The following is a 19,271-nucleotide window of genomic DNA, read 5'->3' as shown; positions in this document are numbered from 1 at the left end:
ATACTTAGGTATCTACTTAACCAAAGTAACGATAACAGGTTTCAAAGGCAAATACAAAAGGTTACATAGTTGTAAGCAAAACTTAACTCCTTCAATACGAAGATGATTGCATTTTCCTGAGTAATTAAAGACCTGGTAAAGTTATAAAAAACAACACAGGAAATTATTTTGATAAAACATAAAATCTCTGTTTTCTAGGTGTATTGCTTAAAGGCAAAGAAGCTTTCACAGTCTGTTTTACCAGCAGACTGATAGCCCAGGAAACCTTGTCCTTTCTTCAGAGAAGAAAGCTAGATTTTAATTTTGCATTGGCTTATTTTGATATTAAAATTTATTCATTCCAATCTTAGCCAGAACTGACCACTCATAAAATTCTTTTCCTAAGATTCTTTTCTTCTACAACTTTCTTTTTACAACCAGATTTTGTCCTATGTTTTCTTCTTTCCTATTTTGAAATAACCAGCCTCCCTTTAGGGCAACTGTCCCTCTGAAGTGTTATGCCCATTTGTACTTTTACCATACTGAATGAAAGTGATTATCTTCTATAATCTTAGCAGCATAGGATGTTATATTTTTTGCCATCTGATAATTGAAAATTTTTACTGTGTTATTTTAGGTTGATGTACAGGAACATTTGCATTTAAGTGGTCAGGTCTATCTATTCTTTCCTTTATGGTTTTAAGATTTGTTTCTTGCTTAGAAAAGTCTTCTCCAGTCATAATTATATAAATGTTCCTCTGAACTTTTTTCTAGAACATTTATAGTTTCGTGTTCACATTTAAATCTTTATCTGGAATTTGTTTTGGTGTCAGCAACAATACACCTTCCCCCAATCATTATCCGCTTATTCTAATACCATTTATTGGTTTTCATTATCCACTGGTTTGAAATGATATCTTTAATCACATATACTTGGGTTTGTTTATGGTCTTTCGAATTCTATTCTTCGGTGTGTTTGTCTATTTTAACATCGGTAGTATGCTGTTTTTATTATTATGGCTTTGTAATACATTTATTGCCTCTTTTTACAAAATATTTATGATTGTCCTTACACATTAATTCTTCCAGGTGAGCTGTAGAATAATTTTGTCAAGTTTTCAAAAATAGCCCAATGGGATTAGTTCAGGGAGAACTCATGGATTTCGCAGTGTTGAACTTTTCAAGCCAGTTGTATTGTGTTTGTGTAGTTACTACATCTTCTTTTATAATTTTAAGTTTTAAAAGATTCTCTTTATATTGGTCTGACTGACTTAAAAAGGTTTTTCTTGGGGATTGAAGAAATTTTTTTAATGTTATAGGTGTTATCCTTTTTCCTTTAATTTTTAATTTATTGCTGATATATTGGGAAAGCAATTGATTTTTTTTTCTGTATTTACTTTGTATTCATCTACTTTGCTGAACTTAGTTATGGTTTATTTAATTTACTCTTGAATTTGATGTGCTTATACTTTATTTAGAATTTTTGCTTCTGTATTCATAAGTAAGGTTCCTTTCTAAGTCTTTGGTGAAGGGTGCTGTCTTTATTAAGTTGTGGTACCAGGGTTACCCTAGCTTATTGATATAATTAGGGAAATTTTCCTACAGTACTAAGTTTAACACAGGAATTATATTTTCCTTGAAGAACTTGCCTATGAACCCATAGATGCCATTTATATGTGTCATTCTTTGATAACTTTTCTAATAACATTGATGGCTATTGGTCTACTAAGGTTTGAGTCATTTTTATAGTTATATTTTTCTAAAAAATTATCCATTTCATGGATATTTTCATAATTATCTTACATTTTACATGATATTCTGTTATGATCCTTTGTAATTATTTCTTTTCTCATTCATAGTGTTGTGTGTGATGTGTTACCTTGCTCCCGTGTGCTTGAGTGCATGTACATGCTCTCTTTTCCTCAATTTTACTTGCAAAAGATTCTTTCAGTCCTCTGGTCAAAGAACCAACCCATGGAAAAATGTGTAACTTTTTCTTTTTAAAAAATTCATCAACATCTGCTTTCATCGTTATTATTTTACTAAGATTTATTTTGAATTGTTTCTGACTTCATAATAAAAGTTCCAAAGCTATAAATATTCTTCTAAGTAAAAGTTCTGACCTTATCCCATTAGTTTTGAAAATTGTGTTGTAGTTATTTTTTCTCAATAATCTGTAATTGCAATTTTTATTTCCTCTTTGACCTAGGTTTTATTTTTTTCTTTAAGAATAGTGCTTAGTATGTTTTTCAAATGCTTTGCTTTTCTTTAGTTGTTTGGTTTATCCTTTTATTGCCAACTTCTAGATTTATTGTATTGTGTATGAAGAATGTGACCTGAAAGATAATTTCTGCTTTTCTTAAATTAATGAGATTTTCTTCATGGGTTCAGATATAATGGGTTTTTATAGATGATTCACTCGTGTTTGAAGAAAATATGTATTCTCTATAGGGCACAAAGATCATTATAGCAATTAATTTTGTCTTAATAATTATATAATTTATATGCTAATTTATTTTTTCTGCTTAACTTATCAAAGTCTAAGCAGTGTGGTAACCATTCACAATCATTGTTATTTAGTTAATTTCTCCTGCCATTTTTTCACCCCCTCCATCCCGACTTAACATCTCTGCCCCATACAATTTTTTTGAACTACAAAATTAATATGTTTATAATATGTGTGTATGTATTCATATATATTTGTGTATGTGTGTTTGTGTATGTATATGTATAAAATCAATAACTCTTTTCCTCTATTCTTATTGTTCAGAAGTAACAACTACAAATAGTTTAGGATATATCCTTCCTGGTCTTTTTGTGTGTGTCTTATCACTTTTATTAAGTTTTTGACTATCATTTAAAAAAAATCTTAAATTATATGAGTAATATATGAATGCAGACACATACATGCATATATTCACATATAAAAATACAGCTTTATAATGAGTGTGGGCTTTATGATACTTTTGTTATATGAATAGGTCATGCTGTACACACTGTGGTGCAACATGCTCTTTTCTCTTAAGTCTTAGTAATCTTTCTATATAAGTATAGACCTACCTCATTCTTTTAGACTGCTGCATAATATTCTATTATATGGATATAGTTATTATTTAATTACCCATCCCCTTTGGTGGACCTGATCTACTAATTGCCCCTCAAATAAGATAACTTGCATACTTTTAGTTTATTTCTTCCTCTATTTTTAGTCAAATAATCTAAACTTTTAGATCCAGATTATTATTGTTTAATATATTTTGTTGTTAGTGCTGTTGAGTCAATTCTGACTCCTGGTGACTCTGTGTACAACAGGGCCTGGTCTTTTTGCTCCATCCTCTCACCTTCCCATGTTATATCAGATAATGCTCCACTGCTGTTCATAGGGTTTTCATGGCCAATTTTTTCAGAAGTAGGGGGCCAGATCCTTCTTCATAGTCTGTCTTAGTCTGGAAGCTCCACTGAAACCTGTCCACAATGGGTGACCCTGCTGGTGTTTGAAATATCGATGACATAGCTTTCAGCATCACAGCAACCTGCAGCCGCCACAGTATGAAAACTGACAGACAGGTGGTGTGGTTTCCTGACTGGAAAATGAACCCAGGCCGTGGCAGTGAGAGCACTGAATCTTAACGACTAGACCACCAGGGCTGGTCATTTAGTACGTTATGTTCCCTATGAATAACTATTTTTTACATTTCTTGATGTAGCTCTGTTTTCCTTAATTTGGTCCAGTATATTGTGGGTCCTTTCAATCTGAAGGTTCAATCTTTCCTTGCCTCAGAGAAATTTTTATCTATTATTTCTTTATTATTTCTCTTCTGCCTTCTTTCATTTAGATTGCCTGTGTGTGTGTGTGTGTGTGTGTGTGTGTGTGTGTGTGTGTGTATCTCCAGAATCTATTCTCCTTGTGTCTCAAGTTTTATATTCAACTCTCTTTTACCTCTCAGTTCTGGGAGAATTTCTTAAAGTAGCCTTTGGAATCATTGGTTTTTATCACAATCTGATATACTGTTCACTGCCTCTATTACTTTTTTAATTAAGTAATTGCTTTTTCATCAGAAACCAATCTTTCTGGATCCCAAAGTGTTCTCTTTTCATAGATTCAGTGTCCTCTCAGATCTTGTTGAGAGTATACTTTTTGAAAAGTTTATTCCAGTTCTTTGGAGTGAAAAGGTTTCATAAGTAGGTGCTTGCTCTGGTCCCTCGGAACATTTCTCCTTGAAAAATCACTTGTTCTTTTTCATACACCTGGTTGATTTTCTGTTTATTCATCTTTGTGGAGGGTGGTCTTTGAGTTTTGGACTTTGAGATGGGTTTTGTCAGATTTGTCTCTTAGTCTGAAAATAAGAGTAATCTTTATGTTTTCTTTATTTTTGACTTATTTATCACTTTCCTTTTGTTTATTCTTACCCACCTCCAGATAAGGAGAATAGTTGTTATGATGAATTGGAAGAGCGTACTAGCCAAAGGCAGTCATGATGGAGAGAACTTTGCTACTATACTGAAAAGCCTCTTGTCCACATTTGGTCTAACTGCTTAAAGTCACCTGGAGCGCTGCCACTCTTCTCTAACTGGCACAAAGATAGGCTCTTCATTTGGTGCCTGATGGACAGAAAACCATATCATATGAAGAACAGTTAGAGGAAGTCAAGATATTTGTTCTAGAATGGAGATTTATAGGAGACATAATAACTGTCTTCAGTGGCTGAAGGGCTGTCACAAGAAGGATTAAACTTGTTCCAAATAGTCCCAAGTGGTGAATTCTGTTGGAAGAGTACTGTCTTAAATTCAAGGAAAGAGGATTGCTATAACTGACACAGCTGCTGATTTAAACATTTATTGACTCCATATGTCAACCATTCATTCAGATATTACCCGCACTTTTAGATGTTACCGTTTGATAATAATGTGCTGCGTGGGTGGCCGAGTGCCTATGGGAGATTCTGGAAGGAGGCTGTACAAGCACTGGCTTTGTCATTTGCTCACAGAGGCATCATCCTCAGAGAACTGCTGCTTTCCCTTCCTAGCCTCATGTTTTTTGGTAATTATTTGCCCTCAATTTCTTGATACTTAAGGTGGTAGTCATTACCTTTCATCTGCGTGAACTCTCCCCATCCGTTTCTTGTGACATTCCTTTGGAAAATCTAGTAGGCAGAATAGAATGTCCATATCCTAATCCCCAGAACCTGTGAATATATTACCTTACATGGCAAAGGGAAATTAGACTATGGAATTAAGATTGCAATCAGCTGAATCTAAGATAGGGCGATTATCCTGGATTATCTAAGTGGGCCCAATTTAATCACAAGGGTCCTTAAATGTGGAAGAGTGAGGAAGATAGTAATACAATGTGAGAAAGGCTCGGCTGGCCCTTGCTGGCTTTGAAGATGGAAGGGACCGCAAACCAAGGAATGGAGGCAGCTTCTAAAAGCTAAAATCACAATTCTCCACTAGAAACTCCAGAAAGAAACATAGCCGTGCTAACACCTTGATTTTTTTTAGCCCAGTGAGTACTATTTTGGACTTCTGACCTCCAGATCTGTAAGATAATATGTGTTGTTTTAAGCCTCTAAGTGTGTTGTAATGTATTACAGCAGCAATAGGAAACAAATAAAGACAGATTTGTAAGATCCAAGGCCGTATCCCAGGAACAGGAAGAACAGCTTCTTGATATTTCTGTTATTCAGAAACTTAATGTATTTATGCTGAACCAATATCTTCAACCATCTTTTGATAATAATTTGCCTATGCAAATATACATCCATTTCTCTAATGCTCCTTATTGATCTACTTTTTGGTCATCTAGGCTCCAGTCAGTAAAATTAGCCTTATTGTAGTAGTAGCCTTCTATACACAGGGAGGCCCAATGAAGTAAGTGGAGCTTACAGGGAGCATGATTTCCACTCATTAGGGAAGAATTTTCTGTTAAAACCACTCAAAGAGAGACTGGGCTGGCTGTATTTGAAGGTTGTGTGTCAGAAATCGAACAACTATGTGGTGGAGACATTAAAGGGGGGATTCGTGCGTTTGTTGAGGTGTTGAACTAGAATCCTAAGAACCTAAGGGGCTGTGAGGAAGAAGCATCACTGAGGACTGGGTAGGACCTCTGTGTACAGTGCAAATTGTGCCTACACTCGGCCTCCAGCCAAGGCAAAACCAGGCAATGGAATCCAGTTCATAGTCTGTTTGCCAAGCTGTGCATTCTGGCTATGAGGCTGCTATGCCCTGAGGCAGGGGCACCTTTTGCTAGTTCATATAAAGGTATTGTCCACTTGATAAGATGTGTGCTTGTAACACTGCATTCACCCGAAGAAGGCAACTTTTTTCTTATTTACCCCAAGATGCTATATGGGCCAGCACTAACTCTGGGACTAGGGCTATAGGAGATGGTTTCTTGGAGTTGGTGAAGGCAAGACAAGGATAAATAAGAGAGAGAAGGGAAGAAGAGTTATACTACTAATGCTTTAATCTCATTCTGGCTTCTCTAACCCCTCAGCTCACTTCCAAATAGTGCTATTGGTACTTGATTCCAGTCCATATATTCTAATAGCATATCTAGTTGGGAAGATAAACTAATGAATGAATAAACTAATAAGCAAGTCTCTGTATAAGGTAGTAGTGTTTTGTGCCAGTCTCAGCCTACTGATAACCAACGTTGTGGCTGGACCGGCCCTTGTGGTTCTCATTATGATTGCAAGACACCCTTCAGCAATAACCATCTGGAAACTTTGAAAAAATAAAGGTTTGTTACTTACAGGACATGGAAATTACACAGCACACTTGAGGCCACACAGTGAGGTTGCAGGTACAGAGAGAGAGAGAGAGAACGAGCTTGGGCTTTTGCTTTTATTGGGGTCAAGGGTGAGGGCCTAGGGTTTCATGGGCTCACTCTTTATTGATAAATTTAAGGCATAAGAGTGGGAATTTAAAGCCTGGAAAGAGAAAAAACAATATACCCAAATGATCAGTTATGAAAACCGACCAAGATCTCTAGAACAAAGGAGCTTCATTGGTGGGAGTTGGCCTAGCTCTTTACCTAGTTGTGTGGCTGGCAACGTGTTTACTTGAGATAGCCATGTTTGAAGTGGATGCCTTGGCAATCAAAGCTTAAGTCAGGCACTTGTGTTACAAAAAGAAAAAAGCCAGCTGTCAGGGTTTACACTACAAGTAGCAAATGGGGAAAGCAAGAATCTAAGTATTGGAGATCAAAGTGAGAGGGTGTGTTTACTCAAGGTACTCACAGAGAAGCTGGAGAATCTCTCTCTGGTTTCTAAGACTGGTTACCCATGGAAATATGTAGGGCTAGATAATACCAGGGTCTTAGCTGAAGCAGTTCCCGTATTCATGGAAGAGTCCCAGCTGTCCAGGTCTGGTAGCTCCTCTGTCCTTAATGTCACAGACCAGGTAGTTAGATCTATCTGGATGTGGCTTTGGAGCTGAACAATGTGTAGATTCCTTTCTTGTTTGTGTATTCTTCCAGATGACCTTTGAGATGAGTCATGAGACCCTGTACTTGGCAGTGAAGCTGGTGGATCACTACCTTATGGAGGTGATGTGCAAGAAAGACAAACTACAACTCCTTGGTTCCACTGCTTTTCTGATTGCAGCAAAATTTGAGGTGAGCCTGAGACCATGGGACCTGGAGAGAACTAACCAATCAGGTTTCTAGCTAAGCTGGATATATATGTGTATGTATATCTGTGTGCGTATATGTATGCAGGTATATATGCATGTATGTACACAAATATATGTATATAAACGCATATACACATACATGTGTATATACGTTTGCATATATGTGTACCTATGTGTGTGTATACAATTACATACGTACATGCGCACAAATAATTTTTCCTACCAATTGTTGGTCTTCCCCAGCAAGAAAGTTGGTGGTGGGTGGCAGTGGTGGTGTGTTTGTTTCCTGGCATCAACAAGGTTCTTCCCTTTCCTCTTTGAAGATGTGTGTATGTGGGCATGTGCCTAATTAAATGGGTCGTTCTTTTTAAAGCTTCCTTCTGGTCCATAATTCTTTGTCTTGGCCCCCTTTTTTTGTCCACTAGCTCCATCTGGTGGTCTTGAACTACATATATAAGAAAGCATCTCCAAACCTGGGCACTGGAGACATTTAAGAGAAACTGGCCAGGTGTAGATGGTAGTGAGTTCAGGTGAAATAGTTATTTCTGCAGTATCAGTATAAAAGCAGGTAGCTGGCCTTTCCTTCCTAACTATAATCCATCTAATTTCTCTTATTCTTTCCTCTTGCTTAGATGTTAAATGATCTTGTTCAACTCTCATTTTTCCTTCTGATAGGCTAGCTGTATGAAACTTTAGGGTTTAGGAGCAGAGAAGTAGCAACTTTTACTGAGTTCAAAGAGATTTAGAACTGTGGGTTTGTTCTGTGCTCCCTCGTTAGCTCCCTCCCCAGCTCCCAGCTCTATCCCTACATCGCATTTGGCCTCTGTCCCTCCTTCACTCACTTGGCGCCTACCGCGGTCCTGAACCTCTCTCCCTAACTCCAACTCTCCCTCCTTTGGTCCCTATTTGCCTCCCTCTCTCCCTCCCTCTCCTGCTGCCCTTGCTTCACTTTCACAAATTGCTCCCTAGCTCCTCTTTTCCCTCCAGCCTTCTCTCATCCCTCCCTCCGTCTTCCATCCTTGCTTTGTTCACTCGCTCACTCCATGCTGGGCTTCCTCCCTTTCTCACTCCTTCTCTCCCTCCCTCCCTTCTTCACTTGCTCTCTCGTTCATTCCCCTGCTCAATCCCTTCCTCCTTCACTCACTGGTACCCTTCCTCCCTCCTTTCCACCTTTGTTCCATCCCTCGCTCCTTCTGTGCCTCCCTTCCTCATGATCCCGACCCCCCTCCCCTTGCTCCTGTCTGTCCCACTCCATCCTCCTCCTTCCCACCTTCCCTCCTTTCCTCCCTCCCTCACTTTCTCTCCCCTTCCCTTGCTTACTCTCTTTTTTCCTTCTCTTCTTAACTCTTTTCCCTCTGTCCCTCTGTCCTACCGTTTCTCCCTCTCTCCTTTACTCTTCCCTCCCTCCTCCCCTTGCTCTTCTCATGCTGTGCTCCTTCCCTCCTCCTTTGCTTCTCCCTACCCACCCTCTGTCCCTCCCTGCCCTTTTATGCTCATTCCTTCTCTCCCCTTCTTCTTGTTCCTTCCCTCCCTCCCTCCCATCCTGGCTTCCTGGTACCCTGGCATCGATGACTCCCTCCCACCCTAGCTCCCTCCCACCCTCCTTCCCTCATCTCCTTTTTCCCTTGCTCCCTCTCTCTCCTACCTCCCTCCCTCTCCTGCCCTCTCCCTCACTGTTTTCCTCTCTGGCTCACTTCCTTTCCTACTCACTTGCTCCCTGGTTCCCTTGCTCCCCTCCCTCCCTCTCTTGAGAGATCCCTCTCTTGCTTGCTCCCTTCCATCCTTCCTTGCTCCCTCTCTTCCTGGCTCTCTCCCTCCTTCTCACCCTCCCTCCTTCCCTTCCACGCTCCCTAGCCTCCTCCTTCCCTTTCTCCCTCTCTCCGTTCTTCCCTCCCTCCCTCACTCCCTCTGTCCCTGGCTTATTTCCTTCCCTGCTCACTTGCTACCTGGTTCATTCTCTTGCTTTCATTCCCTCTCTCTTCTTCCCTCTCTCTTCCCCCAGCTCCTCCCTCCGCTTACCTAGGACCATCCTTGTAGCTTGAGCAAGTAATCCATGCCTCAGCCTCAAGGGGGCTTAAAAAGCAGCTGGGGGGCCCCTGGACAACGGAGAGCAGGAGGGAGGAGAAGAATGTGAGGGGCACTTCTTAGCAAATCTTGGAACAGGGAGCACCTCTCCTCTAGTTGCCAGGACACTAAGCTTTTTGGAGAAGGGGTGTCTTCCCCTCACAGGATTAAGAAGTATAGAAAGACTTTGCAAGGGGAAGTGTCGGGGTGGTATGAGAAGAGGAGAAAGGAAGGAGCCTCTGGTGAGTAGAGCAATGGAAGGGAGAGTTTCTTGCCCTGGTGTTGCCACTAGGTTGCTGTGTGAACTTGAACAAGTTACTTCCTCTCTCTGAGCCTCAATTTCCTTGCCTGCAAACCAGAGGGTTTTCCAGTCTGTGATCTGAAAATAGAGAGAGAGAGAAAGGTGTGGGAAGAAGGCTGAGGTGGGCAGTTAGATGCAGCTAGAGACAAGATTTAGGGGTCTTCCTGCCTCCTTGTCCTCTTCCCAAAACCAAGGTTTAACCTGCAGAGGGCAGGACATGAGAAGATGCTTCCAAAGAGGGGTTCTTCTCCCCCTTGGCCTGGCCTGGATCTTCCTAGTCTAGCCCCCATGCACATTCACCCACCCCCTGCAGTCCTCTTTCTCTGCTTGAGTTCCCTCTGTGCCTGTCTGCTTCTCTCTCACTGCCTGTTACCCCAGCAGTGCCCCCACCCAAACATTCTCCTTCATTCCATTGACTAGGACACAAAGTATAGGCTTATTTTCTATCTCTACTCCCCTTTCCGTGGTCTCCTTCCCTCCTTTCCCCTAGAGCAGACCTTAGATTTCCCCACTGCTCCCAGTGCCTGTGCCACTTATGCTGCTTTCAATGCTGTAAGAATCCACCCCGAGAGGCTGTATCCTCTCTCCAGTGGTGCAGTTTTTAGACAGATCTTTCCTGTCTTTCTGATTTTGTTTTCCAGATGGGCCACTCAAATCAATGAGAAGCCAGCTCTCAGAGCTACTCTGAAGGTTTATGCCAGGAAATGTTATTGCCTCCTAACCTTCACCCCTCTCCCCCTCTGCCTTTCGTCTCTAAGCAGAGAGGAGTGGGCTGTCTTTGCCTGGTTTTCACTGCCTTTCCTCTCCACCCATAGGAGCCCTGTCCACCTTGTGTGGATGACTTCCTGTATATCTGCGATGATATTTATCAGCGAAATGAGATGCTCACCATGGAAATCAGCATCCTGCAAACCCTCAAATTTGATATCAACATTCCTATCGCCTATCATTTTCTGCGCAGATATGCTAGGGTAAGAGGGAGGAGGTGTATCTTCATTCTCCCACTGCTGGGTTAGTCCCTTCCATCCCCAGAGTAGCTGCCTGAGTGGTGGGAAAAGGGAAAGCAACAGCTGGGCACAGGGGAATTTCTTTTTCAATCCACCCTCCTATATTGGCAATCTTTCTGAAGCATGGAGGGAAGAAAATTGCAGATTTCCATGGTGTATCTATGAAGTTTTGAGGTGAGGGCAGAGTAGGGGAGGGGAAGAAGATTCTTTGATTAGGAAGGACAGTTGGGAAGTTTGAGAGGGATGCTGGCAAAGTTCTCTTCCTTCGCCTGAGTATTGGTTACAGGGGAGGTTCCTTTATAATTATTCATTGTGTTCTACAAGTGTGTGTTGTGTACTTTTCTCTATGTGTGTGTTATAGGTTATAATTTAAAAAAAGATTCAAATCAGAAAAGGGAAGGAGTTCTTTTGGAGCATGAAACACCTCCTAGGGCAGAACCAGGTGCAAAGTTAACAGTTGCAGGGCTGTGGCTCTTCAAAGAAAGGGGAGATGGGAGGGTACCATAAGCATACTTGATACCTTGGTTAAAAACCCTAAAGGTGGCAAATCCCATTGCCAATTTCAGAATGCCCCCTAAAGATTCTGTGCTTTTGTGGGTAGGGTCCTTAGTGTGAGTCATGGTGGCAGGAGAGGTTCATTGTTCAGGGACAGAGTCATTTAAGCCTGAGGTGAGATAACTGGAGAGAGTGGGTGCAGGGGATCTTCTGCTTAATGCCGGTTTTCTGAATTGATTGCTGAGCCAGTCTTGCTGCCTTTAGTGTGTCCGTACCAGCATGAAGACACTGACCTTGTCCCGCTTCATCTGCGAGATGACCCTGCAGGAGTACGACTATATCCAGGAGAGGGCTTCCAAGCTAGCTGCTGGCTCCTTCCTCCTGGCCCTCTACATGAAGAAGCTCGGACACTTGGTAAACACTTGCTGAGGGCATGGGGCAGGGATTTAAAAGCACAGGGTTGACTCAGGAGGAAGGTGTAAATTACAGCCATGCGAAACTTAGTAACAAAACTGCCTGTACCCACAGTTGTGAATTCTTTGACATCTTGACATCTTAGGGGCCTGGCTGCCAAAAGAGTTTCTACAGCAATGGTTTTGAAGTATTTTATTTCATTTTTCTTAGTCACATTACCCTTTATTCCAAAGAAAGCTTACCTGAAAGACCAATGTTACAAAACAGACTAATGTAGAATTATTCTGGTTGCAGCAGGGAGTCGGGTAGGCCCACTTCTTACCTGACCCCATGTCACTCCGGCCCCTTGCAGTCCCCTCAGCAAGATTGCCCCCTGAGGGAGCTCATTGGAACAGCGTTTGAAAAGCACTGACCCAGAGAACAGAGTAGTGGAAACAACTGTCCACATATATAATGGGGGACTCAGAGGTATACTGTAGTGCTCTTCTCTGAAGAGAAAGGCTCCCAAAGCCCCCTTCCCCAATACAAATAAAACTCCTATTTGATGCCTTTTCAATTTTATGAAAAATTGTGAATAAAAGCAACTTTAGAGAACTATGAATTTTTACTGATGTGTAACATGCAATCCAAGAAGAAAAAGTATGCTCACAAATGAGCATATTCTTTCCAACTGCTCCTAAGCCCCTCCAGTGTAGAAATCTCATAGACCCACTATTGATGGGGAAAGCTCTGTGTGCTGAGAAAGAATCCTATAAACAGTTGTGTGAACTTGAACAAGTCATACTGAAATTTCTTGGAGAAGAGAAAGCATTCAGTAAATGGCAGTGGTGATGATGAAAAAGAATAAATAATAATAATGGCTAGCATTTATTGAGTGCTTCGACAGTGGCCTAAGCACTTTGTGTATTAACTCGTTTAATCTTCACAACATCCCTATAAGATCAGTACTATTATCCCTATTTTACAGATGAGAAATAACTGCCCATATTTTGCTAATGAGAGACAGGGCTAGTCTTTGGGAACTAGGAGTGGTGGTCAAAGTATATACTTACTATATAATCAGAATCGATGCGGGCCATAGCTCTGAAGCCATGGTTTTGGAGGCCCCATGCTGAGTCAAGTTTTGACCCTTGGATCCTGGAAGAGTCTTTTTAGGTTCTGAGGGGGACAATTGAGAGGCTTGGGGCAGCAAACTGCTTGCTAACCAGTATAGAAATATTTCAATGTTTTAACACTTGGCATGGCTGTACCAGTGAGTATCGGCTAAATATTGGCCCTGATCTGAACCCAAGTTCTGGCTCTACAGTCCTCTATGCTATATATACTGCTTCTATAGATAAGAAAGTCTTCACAGAGGAGGTGACTTTTGAGTTGGGTCTTAAAAGATGAATAGGAACCTGTGAGAGGAGACATTCTAGGTAGAGGCAACAATAATTGAAAAGACGTGAAGGCAATAAGTAAAGAATGTGATGTATTTGGGGCAGAATAAGGCATTTCCTGTAGTAAAGCAGAGGATATATTAATGGAGAGTGATGAGAGATGAGACTAGAATGGAAGGGTATGGTCAGATTGTGAGAGACCTTTGATGCCAGGCTAAGGGACCCACTTTATACTAAGGCATTGGAAGTTTTTTAGGCATTGGAAGTATACTAAAGCATTGGAAGTCTTTTAGGAAACCCACAAACATACTCCTGTTTGTGGGTTTTGGAAATAGTATTGGTATAGCGGTATAGAAGGTGTATTAGATGAAAGAGAGTGTTAAGGTGGGAACACCAGCAAGTAGGCTTTCATAACAGTCAATGTGAAGCATTGAGGCCTGAACCTATGCAGTGACAATGGGGCTGTTAATCTTATTTAATGCACTCAATATAACGTGTTACCCCACGTGATACTCCCCTGCTCAGCATGCCAATGACAGCCCTTTGCCTGTGGCAGTAGTTTCCAGTTTTCGTTAGAGCCCTGGGATTCCTGCAAAAGTATTTCAGAGGCCTTGTAAAAGGTAAAGGGACCCAAATTGATGGGCTTCTAGCCACTACCCTCAATTCCAGGTAAGATATTTGAAAAAAAGGTGTTCAGGGAAAATAAGACATCTTTAGAAAACCACTGCCTTATAGAATAAATCTCCCTTTGTCTACCTGTGGAGCTCCCACTTGACTTTCTCCACCCATTTCAGATGTTCCCTCCTCTACGAAGCTTTCTGTGACTCTCCGAACCAAAGGTCATGGGTCCTGCTGCTCTGTTTCTCCAGTGTCCCATGCTGTCTTCCATCATAGCACTTTCCACACATTTTTTTAGTTATCTCTGTGTATGTCTGTCTCCCCCAACTAGACTAAAGACTCCTCAAGGGCGGGAGACTTAGCCTTCTTTGTATTCCCAGCATCCTACACAGGGCTAACTCATTTAATCCTATCATGTAATTACTGTAATGATCCACATTTGGCAGATTGTGAAACTAAGGCACCAAGAGATTAAATAACTGGCTCAAGGCTGGAATTTGAACCCAAGCAGTTTGCTTCCAGAACCGTTGCTCTTAAACATGCTGCTCTATTGCTTCTGCTATATAACAGGCATCCTTAAAGTCGAATGAAAAAATAAATGTATGGAATGATAGCTGTTAGAGCCAGAGAGGAGGAGCAGTCTTAAGTCCCTGTTGGCTGTTGAGTTGGGACCTCAAGTTTGGTCTGATGTTTGCCTGGACATTGGCGCTTGACCTGAGAGTGAGTAAATTACAAAGTCAGTCCTGTTCCTTAGATTTTTTGGTGGACTTCAGCTTATGTGAATACCTACAGCCAGGGCTAATATCCAACTGGTACATATAGATATAGCCATACCACTAGTTTGCAGCTGGAACCTAATCTAGGTAGTACCCTATAATCATTTGTCAGTGTCTATGCTGTCTAAGTCTTTAAGATGTTTGACTACCTGCCCTACCTATACCATGGGTACGAAGTTTGGATATAGGATGGTAGAGACAGAAGAAGGGTCTGCTTTCTGTTGTAAAAGTCACTGTTAATGTTACTTCTTCCAGGCTCCTACCCTGGAGTATTACAGTGGCTACAAGACCTCTGATCTTCACCCTTTGGTCAAGCAGCTCAACACTCTGCTGACTTTCCGTTCTTGTGATAGACTCAAGACTGTGCATTCCAAGTATTCTCATCAGTAAGTACCAAGCTCCAGGTGAGGCTGGGTTTGTTCTCAGTCATGGGGAAGTGCAGACTAGCCTCACTTAACAGAAAAGGAAGATTCAGGTACTTTTCACCTTACTTTCTGCTCCAGGGTTAAAACAAGATAGGGAACCAAGAGCTCTACGTCCCACTTGCATGGAGCCTGCTTGCTTTAGCCTATTTTACACTGAGCAGACGCCTCTTCTTTTTACAGGGTCTTCTTTGAAGTCACCAAAATTCCCCCCTTGGACATATTGAAGCTGGAGGAGATTTTGAACTACTGCTAATTCTGAGGCTGAGGGCCTGGCACTCTGGCAGCAACCACCAGAGCCAGGCAGGCATGTAAATAGACTGTATTTATTCTGTCCTTGAATTTGCCTTTTAATCACTTTTCTTCATTTTTACTCTCTGTTTGTCTTTTCCTAAACCCTAATGTTGTAAATATTTGGTTTTTTATGAAAGAGAAAAAAATTATTGTATTTAATTAGAAATTTAATAAAAATTTAATGTTTATTGTTAAAATGGCTCACCTCCCCTCTAATTGCTCAGGATCCCCATGCATAGCCCAAAGATGTTTTTTCCTGCCTAGTAAAGGCTGTGCCTCAGAGTCTAGCTTATCCAATTTCCTCTTTGTTTGGAGGCTTTCTCTTCACAGAAGAGGAATAGGGCTAGGTATGAATTGATGGATGAGTCTGTACAAGGAGCATCGTTGCAGGGGGTGGGGTGCCTACTCCAAGGAGAGAGAGCCCTACTTGACAGACAGGCCTCACTGTTCAGATCTGGGGCAGCTGGGAGCGTGGGCCAATACCCTTTAGTCCCCATCTCAGGTTGCTTGCTTTCTTTGCCTTTTCCTAGATGGCGAATAGGTGGGGATGAGGATTTTTAAAAATTAAAAAAAATTTTTTAATGGTTTTTTGGTGAGGAAGATTGGCTCTGAGCTAACATCTGTTGCCAATCTTCTTTTTTTTTTTTCTCTCCAAAGCCCCAGTACATAGCTGTATATCCGAGTTGTAAGCCCGTCTAGTTCTTCTGTGTGGGATGCCACCACAGCATGGCTTGATGAATAATGTTTAGGTCCACACTCAGGATCCGAACCAGCGAACCCTGGGCTGCCGAAGCAGAGCACACAAACTTAACTACTATGACCCTGGGCCAGCTCCCAGGGATCGGGAATTTAACCCAAATGTAGCCCTACTTTCATAGTTACTTGGTTGTCTAGAATCTAAATTTGAAAAAACTGCTTGGAGTGGTGTGCTGAAATCTCCTTTGGCACTTATCTTCTGTCAAGAGGAGAAATTTCCATCTGTGAAATCAGTGACATGTCCCGTGAGTGCAAGCATCAATCACTTGCCCACTCTTTCATTCATAAAGCCTTAAGGAGGTTCTACTCTCTCTCTCTATCCTATCATTGGGATGATGTGTACTAGTACAGCTATCTCAATTGTTAACAGAGGGCTTGAACATCCTCTGTGCCAGTTGATGAAGAGCCACTGCCTTAATCTTGCTTCTAGGACCTCCCCACAATCTAGCAACTGAAGCAAGTAATGTCTGTCACAGCAGACCTCTAGGACTTTAGTCTAGTACTGGGGCTGGCAACTGTTCTGATTGGTCACTGGCCTTTTGTTACCACTTGTCAAATATTTTGAATATCAGTCCTGAGGGTGGATATCTGGTGGAAGGGACAGTCAATGGAGAAGTTATGGGGAAAATACCTCCCCAATTCTGGCCCGAGACTCTCCATGCTAGTCTGGTCACATCACCTTTTCTGACTGGGGACAGGAGGGAGAGTATGCCAAGGCTTTAGATTTCTTAGTGCTTTCTTTCTCTTTGTGTCACTTTCCCATTCCCCCCTCCCAACTTGCTTTGCCTTGACAACCAGACATCAATGGGTTCCTTCCTGCCCCATTCCACTGCTTTGCAAGATGACTAAAAGGTACAGCCAGCGAGGTCCAAGCTGCTTGGCAGTGTTTTGGCTGGCACAGCCAACTTTGCATAAACATGCTAAAAGCACTGGGCTGGAATCCCTCTTGCTGAAAGGAAGTGTCCTGTACCTGCTTTTTAATTCTGGAGCTTCATCAGGGGAAAAAAGTAACTAGTTTGATAATCCGCCACCCCCTCTTTTCCAACCCTGTTGTTCTTTAGAGATGCTAACGGAATTGTCAATCATTTTTGTTATTGTTGCATATGTCTAAAAATTTATTTTACACTCATCATTACTTCAAAATTGATAGCTATTAGATGTGGATCTTGTTATTTAGTGCCTTATTAAGGAAGCACCTCTATTTCTATCAAGAATTTATATTTTGATGACTCTAGTTCAAAATAACTGGGTTTCTTTGTAACCTTATGCGTTTTTAACAGTTTTATTGAGATATAATTCACATACCATACAATGCATGCATTCAATTGAATTGCACACTTTGAATGGGTGCCTTGTTTGGTATGTGCTTATATGTTCACAGAGTTGTACATCTATCACCACAATCTACTTTTGTAACATTTTCATCACCCCAAAAAGAAAACCCATACCCGTTAGCAGTCAGTCCCAGTCTCACCCACCCCCTCAGCCCTAGGCAACCACTAATTTACTTTCTGTCAGTATAGACTTGCCTATTCTGGACATTTCATGTAAATTAAATCATACAATATAGAGGCTTTTGTGTCTGGCTTCTTTCTCTTTCAAGGTTCGTCCATATTGTAGTATGTGTCATTACTTCATTTCGTTTTATTGCTGAATAATATTCTATTGTATGGATATACCACATTTTGTTTATCCAATCATCAGTTGATGAAAATCTGGGTTGTTTCCTCTTCTCTGCTATTATGAATAGTTCTGCTATGAACATTTATGTATAAGTTTTTGTGTGGACATATGTTTTCATTTCTCTTGTATATATCCTTAGGAGTAGAATTGCTGGATCATGCCCTATTTTACATTCCCACCAGTATATGAGGGTTCCAGTTTCTCTGCATTCTCTCTAACACTTATCATCATCTGTCTTTTTAATTAGAGCCATCCTAGTGGGTGTGAAGTTATATCATGTTGTGGTTTTGATTTGCATTTGCCTGATGGCTAATGATGTTGAGCATTTTTTTCATGTGCTTTTTCACCATTTGTGTATCCTCTTTAGAGAGATGTCTATTCAGATTCTTTGCCCATTTTTAATTGGGTTGTCTTTTTATTATTGGTTGGTAAGAGCTCTTTATATATTCTGGATCATATATATGATTTGCAAATATTTTCTCTGATTTTATGGATTGTCTTTTCACTTTCTTGATAGTGTTATTTGAAGCATAAAAGTTTTTAATTTTGATGAAGTCTAATTTATCTATTTTTTGGATACTTTTTTGTGTCATATCTAAGAAACCAATGCCTAATCCAAGGTCATGAAGATTTACCCTCATGTTTTCTTCTAGAAATTTTATAGTTTTAGCTCTTACATTTAGGTTTTAAATCTATTTTGAATTAATTTTTGTATGTGATGTGATGTGGTGGTCTAACTTTATTTTCTTGACTGTGGATATCCAATTGCCCCAGCAGCATTTGTTGAAAAAAAGTTTACTTTCTTGGGGCCGGCCCCGTGGCTGAATGGTTAAGTTTGCACCCTCTGCTTTGGTGGCCCAGGGTTTCACTGGTTCAGATCCTGGGTGCAGACCTGGCACCACTCATCAGGCCATGCTGAGGTGGCATCCCACATGCCACAACCAGAAGGACCCACAACTAGAATATACAACTATGTACTGGGGACTTTGGGGAGAAGAAGAAAAGAGAAAAGGGAAAGATTGGCAACAGATGTTAGCTCAGGTGCCAATCTTTAAAAAAGAAAATCTTTTAATTAAAAAAAACTATACTTTCTCCACTTAATTGTCTTGGCACCCTTGTTGACGATTAATTAGCTGTAAATGTGAGAGCTTGTTTCTGGACTGTCAATTCTATTCCATTTACCTATATGCCAGCTCCACACTATTTTGGTTATTGTAGTTTTCTAGTGAGTTTTGAAATCAGGAAATGTGAGTTCTCAAACTTTGTTCCTCTTTTTCAAAATTGTTGTAGTTATTCTGGGTCCTTCACATTTCTATGTGAATGTTAGCATCAGCTTGTCAATTTCTAAAAAGAAACCTGGAATTCTGATAGAGATTGTATTGAATGTATAGGTCAATTTGGGGAGTATTGCCGTCTTAACCATATTAAATCTTCTACTATAAACGTGT

General features: G+C 40.8%; 1 protein-coding gene across 3 annotated transcripts in view; it reads left to right on the top strand.

Moving 5' to 3' along the window:
* The window catches only part of CCNB3 (cyclin B3), a 46,951-nt gene extending 31,468 nt beyond the window's left edge, over positions 1-15,483 (top strand). For all 3 annotated transcript variants that reach the window (XM_046673500.1, XM_046673501.1, XM_046673499.1), the window contains 5 exons: positions 7,460-7,597; positions 10,795-10,950; positions 11,746-11,895; positions 14,924-15,054; positions 15,274-15,483. In XM_046673500.1, coding sequence (XP_046529456.1) covers positions 7,460-7,597; positions 10,795-10,950; positions 11,746-11,895; positions 14,924-15,054; positions 15,274-15,346 — 648 coding nt within the window. In that variant the 3' untranslated portion in view covers positions 15,347-15,483. The remainder of the gene's footprint in view (positions 1-7,459; positions 7,598-10,794; positions 10,951-11,745; positions 11,896-14,923; positions 15,055-15,273) is intronic.
* The last annotated feature ends 3,788 nt before the right edge of the window (positions 15,484-19,271 follow it).

This window comes from Equus quagga, chromosome 10 (assembly GCF_021613505.1).
Source record: "Equus quagga isolate Etosha38 chromosome 10, UCLA_HA_Equagga_1.0, whole genome shotgun sequence".
Classification (NCBI taxonomy): domain Eukaryota; kingdom Metazoa; phylum Chordata; class Mammalia; order Perissodactyla; family Equidae; genus Equus; species Equus quagga.
The sequence above is the reverse complement of the archived record's forward strand: the minus strand, read 5'-3'. Positions and strand labels throughout refer to the sequence as shown.